This window comes from Thamnophis elegans, chromosome 9, assembly GCF_009769535.1.
Source record: "Thamnophis elegans isolate rThaEle1 chromosome 9, rThaEle1.pri, whole genome shotgun sequence".
NCBI lineage: Eukaryota > Metazoa > Chordata > Lepidosauria > Squamata > Colubridae > Thamnophis > Thamnophis elegans.
The window spans coordinates 22,178,275-22,192,239 of NC_045549.1; the positions used below are offsets into that span (position 1 = coordinate 22,178,275).

General features: G+C 40.9%; 1 protein-coding gene across 1 annotated transcript; it reads right to left on the reverse strand.

The window, feature by feature from the left end:
* Positions 1–860: 860 nt before the first annotated feature.
* On the reverse strand, positions 861–11,453 carry LOC116513411 (radial spoke head protein 6 homolog A-like). Its single transcript, XM_032224476.1, has 6 exons — positions 10,852–11,453; positions 9,061–9,298; positions 7,054–7,812; positions 4,642–4,780; positions 3,837–3,954; positions 861–1,227 (listed from the first exon to the last, which is right to left on the reverse strand). The coding sequence occupies exons 1-6, from the start codon at positions 11,412–11,414 to the stop codon at positions 999–1,001; spliced, it is 2,046 nt and encodes a 681-aa protein (XP_032080367.1). The 5' UTR covers positions 11,415–11,453; the 3' UTR covers positions 861–998.
* Positions 11,454–13,965: the final 2,512 nt, after the last annotated feature.

Below are 13,965 nucleotides of genomic sequence, written 5' to 3' on the forward strand. Positions count from 1 at the left end.
TTTCTGGGAGAGGGCTGGGTGATAACTTCCTACATTATTAAACACGACATACCCAGTTCCTGCAACCATTCTTCATATATTTTAGTCTCCAGTCCCCTAACCATCTTTGTTGCTCTTCTTTGCACTCTTTCTAGTCTCTCCACATCTTTTCTACATCATGGCAACCAAAACTGGATGCAGTATTCCAAGTGTTCCAATTGATCATGCTTAGCCATGGTCAGTGTAAAGCATCATGGTTTGATTTAGCATGGTTTGGGATTGCATGATGCAGAGAACCAGAAGGCCAAATCAGTTACATCAGCATAACAGGTCAGACTGAAATGCTGTTGTAATTAGATGGGTAATCAGAAGTAACCTTGTAAGGTAGTCAAAACATTTAACTTGATTGTGAATTATGTTTGGAAGAAAGAAAGGAATGGCAAAGATTTATATGTTCAAGATGACGAGCTTGGAAAATAAGGCAAGGGTTTGTGTAAAATACGTTTTCTTTGGAATAATATGGACTATATTGTCCCAAAGGTGCTTTTTCAAGAGGCATCTGGACTTTCTCTTTGAGGACGTTTTGCTTCTTGCCTAAGCAGCTCTGATATTGATATCTCATCTTTGTGAAAAACTGGCTTATGAACATACAGTATCGCCGTTTTGTTGTATTGATTGCATCTTGTTTTAAACAAGGTTTGAGAGTTATCTAAGATTGCCACCAGTTCCATATTTAAGAAATTGTTTCCTTATTGAAATAAAGTAATTAATAAGCTATTAAACATTATTGTTTTTTCTTTTGGTGATATAGTAAAACTGCTGGAAACAAATTTAATTCAAAATTGAGATTTATTGCTATTCCAAACTGCTTTTAAAAAAATGCTATTAGTGTTTTATTTTTGATTTACTCATCAAAAGTGCTACAAATAACCAATGTATTATACAATACAGTGTTTATCAGAATACATTTTTAGAAAAGTTTATCCTTAACAAAAACTATTATAACAGTATTTTGGAGCTTAATCGTCCTCATCCTCGTCTTCCTCTTCCTCTTCCTCCATTTCTTCTGCTTCCAGTGCCTCTTCCTGTGCAACCTTGAGTGCCAGCTCTTCTTCCACAGTTGGATCAAGTCCCTCACTGACTTCAGGTCCAATAATATATTCGGTCTGCACTGGAGGTGGCAATGAAGGGATGAAGTTTTCTGGACTGTATTTGTGACCCCAGCCAATATAAATGTTATCAAATTTCCTAAAACAGAAAGCAGAAGACTCAAACTTTATTAAAAATGCACATCTACAGGTAATTAGTGATGCCTCTTTCCTGCAGCCTCCGTTCTACTTTTCCCAGCAATGTATATCACTCTTTCCCAATCAAGTTGGGACTTCCAAGCTTCAGAATTTCTAGCTAACATGACCCTTACTCTGGAATTCATCTGAATGGGAAAAATTGATCCTCTGTATATATTTTACAAAGTTTTCTCCTTTGCCTATTCTGTGTACACTGCAGAACATCTATTCAAATTTTCTTCAGTTCAAAGAAGCCCCTTTTCAGAAAATAGATGCATGATTATAGTTTTTTAAACCCTTCATAGAGTGATATTCCCCTGCCTACACAATTGGCAGCTGTCAACAAAACATGTTATGTTGGTGTACATTTAGTTTGACCTTAGTGTGAACAAGTTGAAGAAAGTGTGAAGAAAATGGCTCTGAGGATTCTTTGCAATATCACTCAGGTGCCCTGGAGAATAGCTTGACTCTCTCTTCTTTGTGGCAACCCCTGAGATATTGGAACACTGTTATCATCTCTCTCCTAGTCCTTCTTTCCATTAAACTAGACATACCCAATTCCTGCAACCGTTCTTCATATGTTTTAGTCTCCAGTACCCTAATCATCTTTGTTGCTCTTCTCTGCACTTTTTCTAGAGTCTCCACATCTTAATACTTCATCCAGGCTAATTCACATGCCTGGGAAGGGGGGAGACTTAGAACAAAAGTGTCCCTCTTCCATTGCGATTCATTGAATTCTGTTTTCCTGGATTCTTTCTTGACTCCCTCAATTCAGTCTGATCGTTAAAAATCTAAACTTTCTTTAGCCAGCTTCATACCAAATTTGGTCCCACTCTGTTCAGTTTTCAGAAGGTGGTTGTGCTGGTGAATGCAAGGTAATAATTTCTGACCATTTTATATCATTTGTTCCCTGCACTATGTTCGGTTGGAAAGAATAGGTAGGAAAACCATGGCTTCTGCAATTCTTTCCAGTTCCATACCAACAAATGCAAGATCTCCCCTAATGTTACATCCATGCCACACGCTAAATAAATTAATAACGATACATCTAAGGGTGTTTTGTCAGTGTAATTGGAAAATATAGGCAGTGCTCCCCTCTGCGTCATGATTAGAAAAAAGGTGGGAAGGGGGTAAGCCTGGAGGAGGTAATACTAGACCAGGAAACCACTCCACAGGAAGACTAAATTACTTTTAATGAGGTTGGCCATGATAGCAGAATTTTGTATGTCTGCATTGAACCTCCTCCTTATAGTTCAATGAATGAGGACCGTGATGGCGAACCTTGTGGCACGCGTAGCACAGGTGGCACAGGTAGCCATTTCTGAGGGCATGCGAGGCATTGCCCTGTCAGCTCCAGCTGATTTCAGCCATGATTTTCCACTGTTTTTCGCCCTCCAGAAGCTTCAGGGAACCTGCCTAAAGCCTCCAGAGGGCAAAAAACCGCCCAAAGCGCAAACCGGAAGTTTGGGAACGGACTTCCAGTTTGCGCATTGATCTGCCTATATCAGTGTTTCTCAATCTTGGCAACTTGAAGATGTCTGGACTTCAACTCCCAGAATTCCCCAGCCAGTGAATGCTGGCTGGGGAATTCTGGGAGTTGAAGTCCAGACATCTTCAAGTTGCCAAGGTTGAGAAACACTGGCCTATATTTTCTGGTAGCAATTATGGATAGTTAGAAAGCTGATAAAAAGTAAGGAGTTAGTCAACTTGCAGACTTCAGCTAAAAGTTAGGAATAGAGATAGCCGGCAGCAAATGAAATGTGTATTAGATAACTCCTGGGGCATTCATTAGCCAAGGCTTAGGAATAAGGACAGCTAGAGACTAATAGAACAAATTGTAGAATTATTACTAAAATGTTTATTAGATGATATTTCTTATTATTTCACCTTCTCCCACCTTCTCCTTTAGTGAAAATGTATAAAGCTTTCTTAATCCTTGGTTCTTGGCTTTTTGGCCAGGAGCTCTTTTTCCTTGGAGTACTCCAATAAAAAGCAATCAGAAAACTTGCATCTCGTGTCTGGCGTCCATCATTGGCTTCGGCACCAGGCTCTGACCCGCCAACACCTTCTGCATATCTCTGTCAAAGTCATCTTCCCTGCTCTCTACCTTAACCCATAGGGAAGTTTACTGGAGGTTTTTTCCCTGGATTTTTTTCCTCTGTAAATCTTGACTGGATGCAACCACAGCAAATTCCATCCCATCCTGTTCTGTTTTCAGAGAGTTATCTTGCTGATGGGACAGAGAGTGAATCCCATGCTTCTTAATTTGTTTCTAACTGATCAGTGCTACCATTTATAGCTTGAAAAAGAAAGGCCTAAAGGATGCATTGTGTTATATTCATGGATAACAAATTGCGGGGCTCGATCCCAAATTTTGTCGTGGAAAAGATGAACATTTGCAGTTCTCAGTAGATCCCACTGGCTTGAGCTTAGTGAAAACCGTATAAAAACAGTGTCTTGTCACTTCTCTATAAATAAGTAAAATCAACCATTGATTAAGATGTAAAATTACAGAGCAGAGATTTTATAATTGGAAATAATCAGAACATTACATTGATCCTTATTGCCTACCTTCCAATAGCAAAGGAGTATCCTCCAGGCCACAGGTTAGATTGAAGGACAGCGAGGGCATATTGAGGAACTAAATGTGTTGAAGCATCAGAAGACCATGGAGAGATATTTTGAATATCTGTTAAGAACAAAGCGATTTTGGGATATCAGAAATGTTTTGTACCAAATTATGGTGTGAGGATAAACTTACAGAAAAAAGATCAGAAGCCATAGTCCTGTATGTAGGAAAATATGTCAGTCCTGCAAACTATAATTTCTTTTTAGATTTCAGGCCTGTCACATTTTCTACTGTTTACTTTCTATTGTGGGAAAATGGGAGGGGGGATTATATGGAGTTGGGTGATGTGTAGCCATAACAACATTCTTTTTAGAAAGTCAAGGTCGCCTTTGTCTCTGCACCTGTCCGGATGTGAATGGGAGGAATCTGTCTTTGTGGCAGTGGAAGATTGGACCATGTGATGGACTTGTGAGTGTTGGGGCAGGATCTTGAACTTTCAACTAGGTGGGAAAACCTGGAAGCTTTCAGATGCGAGTTTTCCCAGATGTGACAACATGCCACATCTCTAATAAATTGGAACTTTGAGGAACCACAAGCCTCGGAGTTTTATTTTGTAGGGGGGTATTTTTTGGAACCCTGACAAAATACATCCTTCTATTAAAAAAAGTCTAATTATGTACCATGTGATAAGTTGATTTAAGAAAATCATCACCAACCATTCTCTGCTTTCTCACTGCCCAAACAATCCATGTTCCCAGAACTTAAGAAGAAAAGAGAATCAGCTAGGTGAGATTTTTGCTGTAGTACCTGCATCTTCAGAGAGTGGTGTGAGAAGAGGCGGTCCTGTTTCCTGTAACTCTTCAGGCTCCTCTTGTTTCTCTTCTTCATCCTCCTCTTCCTCCTCTTCCTCTGATTTTTGATAGGGATTAACCCAGGAACAGCGCCCCTACATCCAAACAAACCAGAGTCAGCAAGGTCAATGACTTTTTTCATTTGCCTACAAGGACACATATATGCCACCCGTTTCTCCACTGGATGTCTCCTGCGCTATTATCTTAGCTCCCCTCTATCAGGCTTTTCCCCCTTCAATGAGCTGCCTGGTATTTTAAAATCATCCCATACCTGAGTGGGTGGAACATTTTTTGGTCATATATGTATGACAAATGTAATCGGGAATGTTTTGGTAAGCATACGAGATTTATGAAATATCTTCAATCACAATTCCTATTTCAAAGTGGACACATTTTTATTGCTGCTGGCTGGGTGACTTTGGGCTCTCTCAGCCCACTTCATCTCACAGGGTGGTGACTGGGGGGGGAGGGAATAAGAGGCAAGAGTGTAAGGTATGTTCACTGCCTTCAGTTATATGGGTAATCCCCTCTCAATGGATCACTTAACGCAGGGGTGTCAAACTCGATTTCATTGAGGGCCGCATCAGGGTTGTGTTCAACCTCAGTGGGCCAGGGTGGGCATTGGCAGCTTGACATTACTCCTGTCGGGTGGGGGGGCGCCTGTGGTGGCCCGAGTGCTCTGCCAGAGAAAACAGGCTCCCGAGTTCCATTTTGGGCTGCCACGGCTTCCTGCAACCCTCTGCTAATGAAAACTGAGCTTGGTAGGGCCATTTTCACTGGCAGAGGGTTGCAGGAGGCTGTGGCAGCTTAGGAGCCCATTTTTGCTGGCAGAAGCACTGTGGGCTGGTCCTTTGCTGTTTCCAGGGTGGTCCCGCGGGCCAGAGCTAAGTACCCTGCAGGCCTGATCCAGCCCCCTGGCCTTGAGTTTGACACCCCTGACTTAACGACTTCAAAGTTACAACGGGAACCCCCTCAAGCCATTAAGAACTAGTTCTGAAGTTTTAATGGCTGCACCCATGCGGTCATTTGACCATATTTCGGGCATATAGCAACAGGGTCACTATTGTGGCTGGTTGCAGCACACTTCTGTCACATGACTGTGGTTTATAATTTTTTTAAAAAATGATTTCTATCCTTTTTGGCTGATTTCTGCCGAAAAGCACTTATAGGAATGCATTGATTCACTTAATGATCATAATGCTCACGTAATGATTGCTGCACAAAAGTCAGATCTAGTAATGTGGGTGCTTAGATTTATGACCCTCTTACATTTTTGCCTAATTTTGAATACTACAAAAACCTGCTGTGATTATTGTTTAATGTTGTATGGCCCCGGTTATGCACAGTATATATGTGACAGTATGAAAATGAAAAATGGAAAATAAAAACATTTTAACAAAGAAAAAAAAGTCTAATTGCATACTTTGTCATCTACGTTAAGGATAATTATATAAAACCATTATGTAGATGTATAATTATTATCCCAATGTATAATTATTATCCCATTGCCATCATTCTGATAATATTTTCATTGATTTAATATAGAGCAGAAATAGTCAATTTCCAGGAACATCAATATTTATCTAATCCCTGAACTTAAACAAACTACATAGCATAGTTAAATTAAATAAAAACTGATTGTCCTGTCCTTATTTCCTAGCAGAATCTTACACCTGTTCCATATTATTAACAGTGTAATGCAAGTAACAGGTGAGATGCAGATCATATCAGTAGAAGGATCTACAGTATATACATAAATACCGAGAGATTAGGGAACTGGTGGCTTTTTGACAAAAATGTATTATTTCCAGCACTATTATAACATCTCTGATGCTGAGGTGGCACAGTGGTTAGGGTGCAGTACTGCAGGCCACTTCAGCTAACTGTTATCTGCAGTTCAGCGGTTCAAATCTCACCAGCTCAAGGTTGACTCAGCCTTCCATCCTTCCGAGGTGGGTGAAATGAGGACCCGGATTGTTGGGGGCAATATGCTGACTCTGTAAACCGCTTAGAGAGGGCTGAAAGCCCTATGAAGCGGTATATAAGTCTAACTGCTATTGCTCTAACTGCTATTTTTAGTATGCATGCTTGAAAAACATAAGCAGAAAAGAGGTTATTTTGGATTGGTTTTCTTATTTTTTTATTGATCACGTAGAGAACTTATACCACCAATAAAACTTTCCATGCTTCTTCATTAATTTCAACGATGGAAAAAATTTACGGTAGAAGTCCCCACCCCCCATTAAAATGTGTTAAGAAAATAAAAATTACTAGAGTTGCAATTGATAGGCACTAAACCTGTACAGCGGTTTTGATTATTATTTTTTTGACATCACTTAGCAATAAGTGCAGATTTTGCTCAGCGTACCTGTTTTAAAATATTCTGTACATGATGCACCCAGTTCGAAAGGGTATCCAGCAACTCTGGCACAGGAATGGGTTCAAAGTCAGGATTTTCTTCATAACTGTCTCTCCCAGCTCCGCCTTCTTCCTCTTCATCCCCTTCTTCTTCTCCAAACTGATAAAATCCAAGTGGACTGACCTGTGTTGCTGCTGAAATGCGGGCAATCTGGGCCCTGAGATAATTAGCCTCATTGCCTGGGAAAGGTGGATAACTCACAACGGGAGCATCTAACTTTCCCACTAAGAACTTCTTAACTTTCCTAGCATTCACGATCTGAGTAGGGGTCACCTGGGGTAATTTCACCCAAGGTTTGCCTGGTTCATTACAAACAAAGTAAGAGAATTTATTAGTACCGGTCCGATAATCTTCTTTTGGTATTACGGGTGGCGGCTTGTAGTTGGGTTTTGGTGGCTCATCTTTTTCTTCTTCATCTTCATCTTCTTCATCCCTGCCCTCGATTCCCTCTTTTAGTCCTTCCTCGGCAGTTTCTTCTTCCTCTGCTTCTTCCTCTTCTTCTCCTTCACGGAATTCAACTTCAGCTACAATATAGTTGGCTTCAATACCTAAGAGTTTGCCCCAGAAGCGACATGTCTGGATTGGATGAGTGGCAATCAGTTGCTTGAGGGCAAGGAATATGTGGTAGTATTCTTCTGAGCTCAAACCAATCCCAGCCTGTTCAAAATAGTAGGCTGTCTCCATTACATTGGGTAGAGGAGTTTCTGGCTAAAGAGGAAAACCTTCAATTAGGGAGCATAATAAAGGAATCGTCTTTCACTATATGTAAGCATTTATTCTTAATGGAGCAATCCTCAACACATTTATAATTTAACACTGAATTTAATAGGATTCACTTACAAGTAATATGTGGCCTTGAAATTTTCCTCCCATGTAATGTTTGTTGCAGTGAACAGTCTAAAAAATTACTATGTGTAAGACTACAATGCTACCTGAATATTTCATTGTGTTAATTGGATAATTTGCTTTTGATCAAGCTGACCAGCATGGCACAAACATACCAAATAGTTTATGAAACTTATGATCAACCCATAATGCAAACCCCATCGAATGGTTGATGAAAATTATGGAGAAAATCCCACATTTATCGCCATCCCTAATGTAACGTATCTGTGAATGAATATGTATCTGCTTGAGATATACTGATAGAAGTAGTTTTTGACTTACAATTGTTCATTTAGTGACTGTCTGAAGTTATAACAGCACCGAAAAAAGTGACTTATGACCATTCTTCACACTTATGGCCATTGTAGCATCCCTGTAGGCTCATGATCAAAATTTGGATGCTTGGCAACTGGTTCATATGCTTGATTTATGATGGTTGCAACCCTAACCATCTTCTGCAATCCTCTGACAAAGTCAATGGGGAAGCCAGATTGTCTTAACAACTGTGTTACTAATTTAACAATTCCAATGATTCACTTAACCACTGTGGCAAGAAAGGTCGTAAAATGGGACAAAACTTACTTAACAAACGTCTCACTTAACAACGGAAATTTTGGGCTCAATTCAGTGGTGAAATTCAAATTTTTTTTACTACTGGTTCTGTGGGAGTGGTTTGATGGCGTGGTGTGGCTTGGTGGGTATGGCTTGGGCTTGCAGGAGAAGGATACTGCAAAATCTCCATTCCCTCCCCACTCTGGGGCCGGCCAGAGGTGGCATTTGCCAGTTCCCTGAACTACTCAAAATTTCCTCTACCGGTTCACCAGAACCTGTCAGAACCTGCTGGATTTCACCCCTGGCTCAATTGTGTTTCTAAATCGAGGAATACCTGTACAACGTTTGTCTGTCTTTTGTCGATTTATCTATCTCCTTTCTACAACACTGTAGCATGTACCCCCATAAAATAGGCAAAAATGGGGCAAAATTAATTTAACAAATGTTTTACTTAGCAACGTACATTTTGGGCTCCATTCTGGTTGTAAATGAAGGACTATTTGTATTGGACTGACTCACCAATTCCTCTTCTGGTTCTTGATCTGCGCCATCTCCACCGCCAATCCTTTGGAAGAGAGTTTTGTATATTTCAGCCAATTCAAATGTTGGATGTTTTTCAAATTCATCCCGGAGGGTGTCCAATTTCTTTTGGAATCGAGCACACTTTATATCCTTACTGATGTTCTCGATTATATCTGCTGGATTTTCAGGCCGTTCTTCCAGAATCTTTGATAACATGTCAGAAAGATGGTCATATCTATGCAATTATGAAAAAGAATTGCTATTAACCAGCTACAACCACTCATCATTGGCTCATTTCTCTCCCATGCTACTTCGTTAGCTTTAAAACCAACCATTTGTCAAAGAAGAAAATCTATGACAACTTGGAGATATAATGAACTTTATTAGGTTTATTAAGTTTAAGTTAAGATGCTGGGCTCAGAGCATGGACCAGTTTTAGTTCATCCTCCATCACAGGAACATGGGTTGACTTTTGGACAAAATTTTTGTCCCGGTCCAATTGATCTCAAAGGGAGAAAAAAAAAAAGTGGGAGCATTATGTACACTGCATTGAGCTCCCATACAAAACATATAATATATGTGTAATTGTAAATAAATGTTACAAGGCTTTATGACAGTGGTGAAATTCATTTTTTTTACTACTGGTACTATGGTCGTGGCCTGGTAGGCGTGGCAGGGAAAGAATATTGCAAAATCTTACTGCAAAAGGATACTGCAAAAAACAGACAGAGGTGGTATTTGCCAGTTAACTACTCAAAATTTCCGCTACTGGTTCTCCAGAACCTGTCAGAGCCTGCTGAATTTCACCCCTGCTTTATGGTCTGTGATCCAAATCTTAAGATAATAGTTGATGCATCCAATAAAGTGAGCTAAATTTCTTATGGCACAATCCTCATATGCACCATAATAAATTTAGGGTTTCAAAAATCTAAATATCAGTAAAAGAATATTGAAAATTATTTGCTGTCATTTAGCAGCGATGCAAATATTTGCCACCAAGATTAATAGACTTATTAAATGCATTTTTAAAACAGGCCACACAACTCAGAGATTTTACTCAAGCAAACCAATCCAAAGACAACCTCTGGAAACTATTATTCAGCTTGGAAGTATTCAAAAGCTCAGTGCTTCTTTATCATTTTTAAAGCTGGGAGGGAGCAATATTTTTTAAAATAAAGGGCTTGGAGATAAAACGAGATCAACTTCTGTAACTTGGAGTTACCGGTTGTTTCAAATTTATCAGATTGCAAATATCAGGTCTCGACAGAAAAGGCTGAAGTTTCCTCCAGCTCTTTACTGCCATCTAGTGTCCTATCAGGCTTTCTGCAGTACATAACTTCAGATTTCTTATACTTTTTTTGGTGGCTTCCCGTTAGTTCATATGTTAAAACCAGGGGTCACCAAATTTGGCAACTTTAAGACTTGTGGACTTCAACTCCCAGAATTCTCCAGCCAGATATCCCTATTCCCTAACCCTATTCCTATCCCTATAGGTATGCTGGCTGGAGAATTCTGGGAGTTGAAGTCCACAAGTCTTAAAAGTTTGGCAAGTTTGAAGACCTCTGCCTTAAACTCTGGTTTAAGTAGTGCTGTTTGCTGCAAAGCTCACAATGGCTGGCTTCCCACAACCACCAAACTTAAACGGAGCATGGTGGGGGAACCCAACGCTGCAATTTTTATTTCTTATCCCCCCCACCCCCACCCTCCGGCGAACCAACTGGCGCCTGCGGGTGCAGGTTTCCTTAGCCGAGGGTTTTTTTTGTTGCTCCTATCCCTCTGCTAACTCACAAGCTGACGCCCGTTTTGACGCTGGTCCGCAACAGATAGGCTTTTGCATTCTTGATCGCCAGTATCCGAGGACCCGGATCTGGAACCTGGTCTTCGTACATATTCATCATCCTCAGCTGGGTGAGGAAGCCCGGTTCATGGGGTTGGTAAGGGCCGTGGGTGTTCGACTGCAGCATCTGGCTGCTCCTGGACGTCGTGGCTTGGAAACTGCCCCCTGCCCTCTGATCCACGTAGCTGGTAGGCTGCTGAGGGTTCGCCCCCCCTGTCGGCTGCTGCTGCCAAGACACGCCGCCCTTCGAATCCGGCGTGGTGCCCCTCGCTTGAAAGAGGGCGCCTCTGGCTTGCTGGGGCTGGTAGACGTTGCCTTTGCCTTCCTGCTGCTGGTCGTAGACGCTAAGCCGAGGCAGCTCGGGCTGGTAGACGGCGCTTTGCTGGGGCTGAATCTGACCCTGGTCCGGCCCCGGCGGCTGACCCTCTTCGGGGACCCCGTCTGCATCGGGCACGTTGGAGTCTCCGGGCGTTTCATCTTGGGGCTCCGGCTGCTCTTCGGGGGGTTCGGCCATTGGGTAAAGCGGGCGAGCGCGGGGTTTGCCGCCGCTTCGCCTTTGCAGGGACGCTTCACCGCTTTGCGAGAACCGTTGCTAATGTCAACCGGGCGCCGTTGCTAGGGAAAGCGGATTGGCTGCGACGCTCCTAACTAAGGAGGCGAGGAGAAGGACGCCGCCAGTGGTCGCATCGGGAAACTGTTGGCCAGGTCTGCCAGGCATCTTTCTTTCTTTCTTTCTTCTTTCTTTCTTTCTCTTTTTGTCTGTCTGTCTTTCTGTCTTTCTAGCTCCCTCTCTCTCTCTTTCTTTCTTTCTCTTTCTGTCTTTCTTTCTTTCTTTCTCTTTCTTTCTTGCTTGCTTGCTTGCTTGCTTGCTTGCTTGCTTGCTTGCTTGCTTGCTTTATTTATGGATTTGTCAACAAGTACAAGGAAACAAGTACTGTCAGTATAGACATAAGACATGGACTCATGAAAAAATGGCACAAGTAAATGGATATAAAATAAGCAAAACATAGCCCTAAACCCGTAGAAAGTGTTCACCCACTGTGTTGAAATTCAGTTGCTAGGCTTATCCAAGGTGTGAAGCCAAATCGGGTTTTTGGTTTTTTATTTAATTATTTAATTAGTCAGTGGTTTACAAGATAATAGGTATAAGAATAAACATGAATATGAATGAAATGGGGATGGATAAATGGGGACAGTAGGACAGGGACAGTAGCACGATGGTGTGCTTATGCACGCCCCCTTTTACAGACCCCTTCGGAATGGGGTGAGGTCAAGAGTAGATAGTTTAAGGTTAAAGTTTTGGGGGTTTAAAAGATGTTAACAACAGAATCAGGTAGTGCATTCCAGGCATTGACTGTTGCTGAAGTTGTATTTTCTGCAATCGAGTTTGGAGCGGTTTACTTTGAGTTTGTATCTGTTGTGTGCTCTTGTATCATTAAGGCTGAAGCTGAAGTAGTCGTTGACCGCTAGGATATTATAGAAGATAATTTTGTGTACTACGCTCAAGTCTGACTGTAGCGGCGTAGCTCTAGGTTGTCCAAGCCCCCATGATCCCCCATGATCGTTGAGTCTGTTTTGTGAGCACGGTCTGTTGCCTGCCCCCCCCCAAAAACGAGACTCAGAGCGACAGACACGGTGCTCTGGATAAGCCAGATGGCTTCGTTAACTGGGCATCAAACTCTTTTTTTAATATGTGTTTTAAAGAAAACATAAAAACAACACTAATATAAAATATAACAAAGAGAGAAGGAAAAATTTAAAAAGTGCAGAGAGAAACAATAAAAAGATAGAAAGAAGCTTCTGATTTCTTCTGCAGCAAATTTAGCAAAATTATACATTCTGGTTACAAAAAGCCCCTCTCACTGTTTTCTATTGTCCATTTTTTAATCATCAAAGCCATCAGTTACAAGTGCATTTTCGCATTTCATGCAAAAACCCTGCAAGGAGTTTCCAGTCAACTATGAACGGAATGATGAATTAGGTACTACAGGTACACTAATGAGTTTTGTTATTGCTAAAATGTACAAACTTTTGTTGACATACGAGAGAGGAAAACAAATAGAGTAATGTATGATAAAAGGGCCCAAAACTTTGCTTACAATATGCAAATGGAACAATGAGAAAATACCTGGCTAAACGGATTGAACTTTATGTTGTGCTCTAAACTTAAGAGAATTTTTATAAAATGATGTATTACGTTACCTGCCAGATCTAAATATGTTAGAAAAGAGTAATTATTTTCTATTATAACACAATGCTTTTAATTTATGGAGGAAATTGCGTTTTCTCTTTTGCTTGAAAGTCTGGAGCAGGAAGGAAATATTCTATAACAGGGGTGCCCAATCTTGACAACTTTAAGACTTGTTGATGTCAACTCCCAGAACCTTAGACTGTCTACTGTTGACCTCACCCCATTCCTAAGAGGTCTTTAAGGGGTGTGCATAAGCGCACCAGAGTGCCCACCATCCCTGTCCTAATATTCCCTTTTATTTGTATCCATTTCATGTATTCATAATCATGTTTATACATATATCTGTTATCTAATTCATGCTTGATGAAATAAATAAATAAAAAATAAATATTTCCCAGCCAATGGTGATAAGTCTAATCATTTGACAAGGGATCAATGCACTCCAAGTTCAAGGAGGACAATGTACATGAAGATAGGTTGGCATAATATACAGTTGATGTGGCCACCAGGTTGATTTGAGAACATTCTCAGAAGACGATAGAAAAATATAGCAAGATGTATCCAGCAGATGGCAGCTGTATTCCAATGATGTTTTCTGGTATGAAATTCAAACAAGTATCAAAATAATCTAACTGCTAGCATGGACAAAAGATTGAATGTGGCAGGATAGCTTTAAATTGAAAATAGTGTGTTCTGTTATAGAAGTACAGACAATTGCAAGGGGTATCCTTCCATTTGCCACCATCCAGTCAAAGCTGAAGAAGCTTCTTGGATGAGAAGCGAAAAATCTCCAGAATAAAATCAGAAAGTCCAGTTGCCTCTTGAAAAAGCATCTTTGGGACAACCATGACCTGGATGACTGACAATCTCAATA

Bases quoted from the DNA above. Each gene is read 5' to 3' on its own strand.
- LOC116513411 (XM_032224476.1), bottom strand. From the start codon at position 11,414: ATGGCCGAACCCCCCGAAGAGCAGCCGGAGCCCCAAGATGAAACGCCC. The intron at 3,955-4,641 runs GTACTACAGCAA...TGTTCTTAACAG, and splicing joins ACCACTCTCTGAAGATGCAG to ATATTCAAAATATCTCTCCA. The intron at 1,228-3,836 runs GTAGGCAATAAG...TTTCTGTTTTAG, and splicing joins TACTCCTTTGCTATTGGAAG to GAAATTTGATAACATTTATA.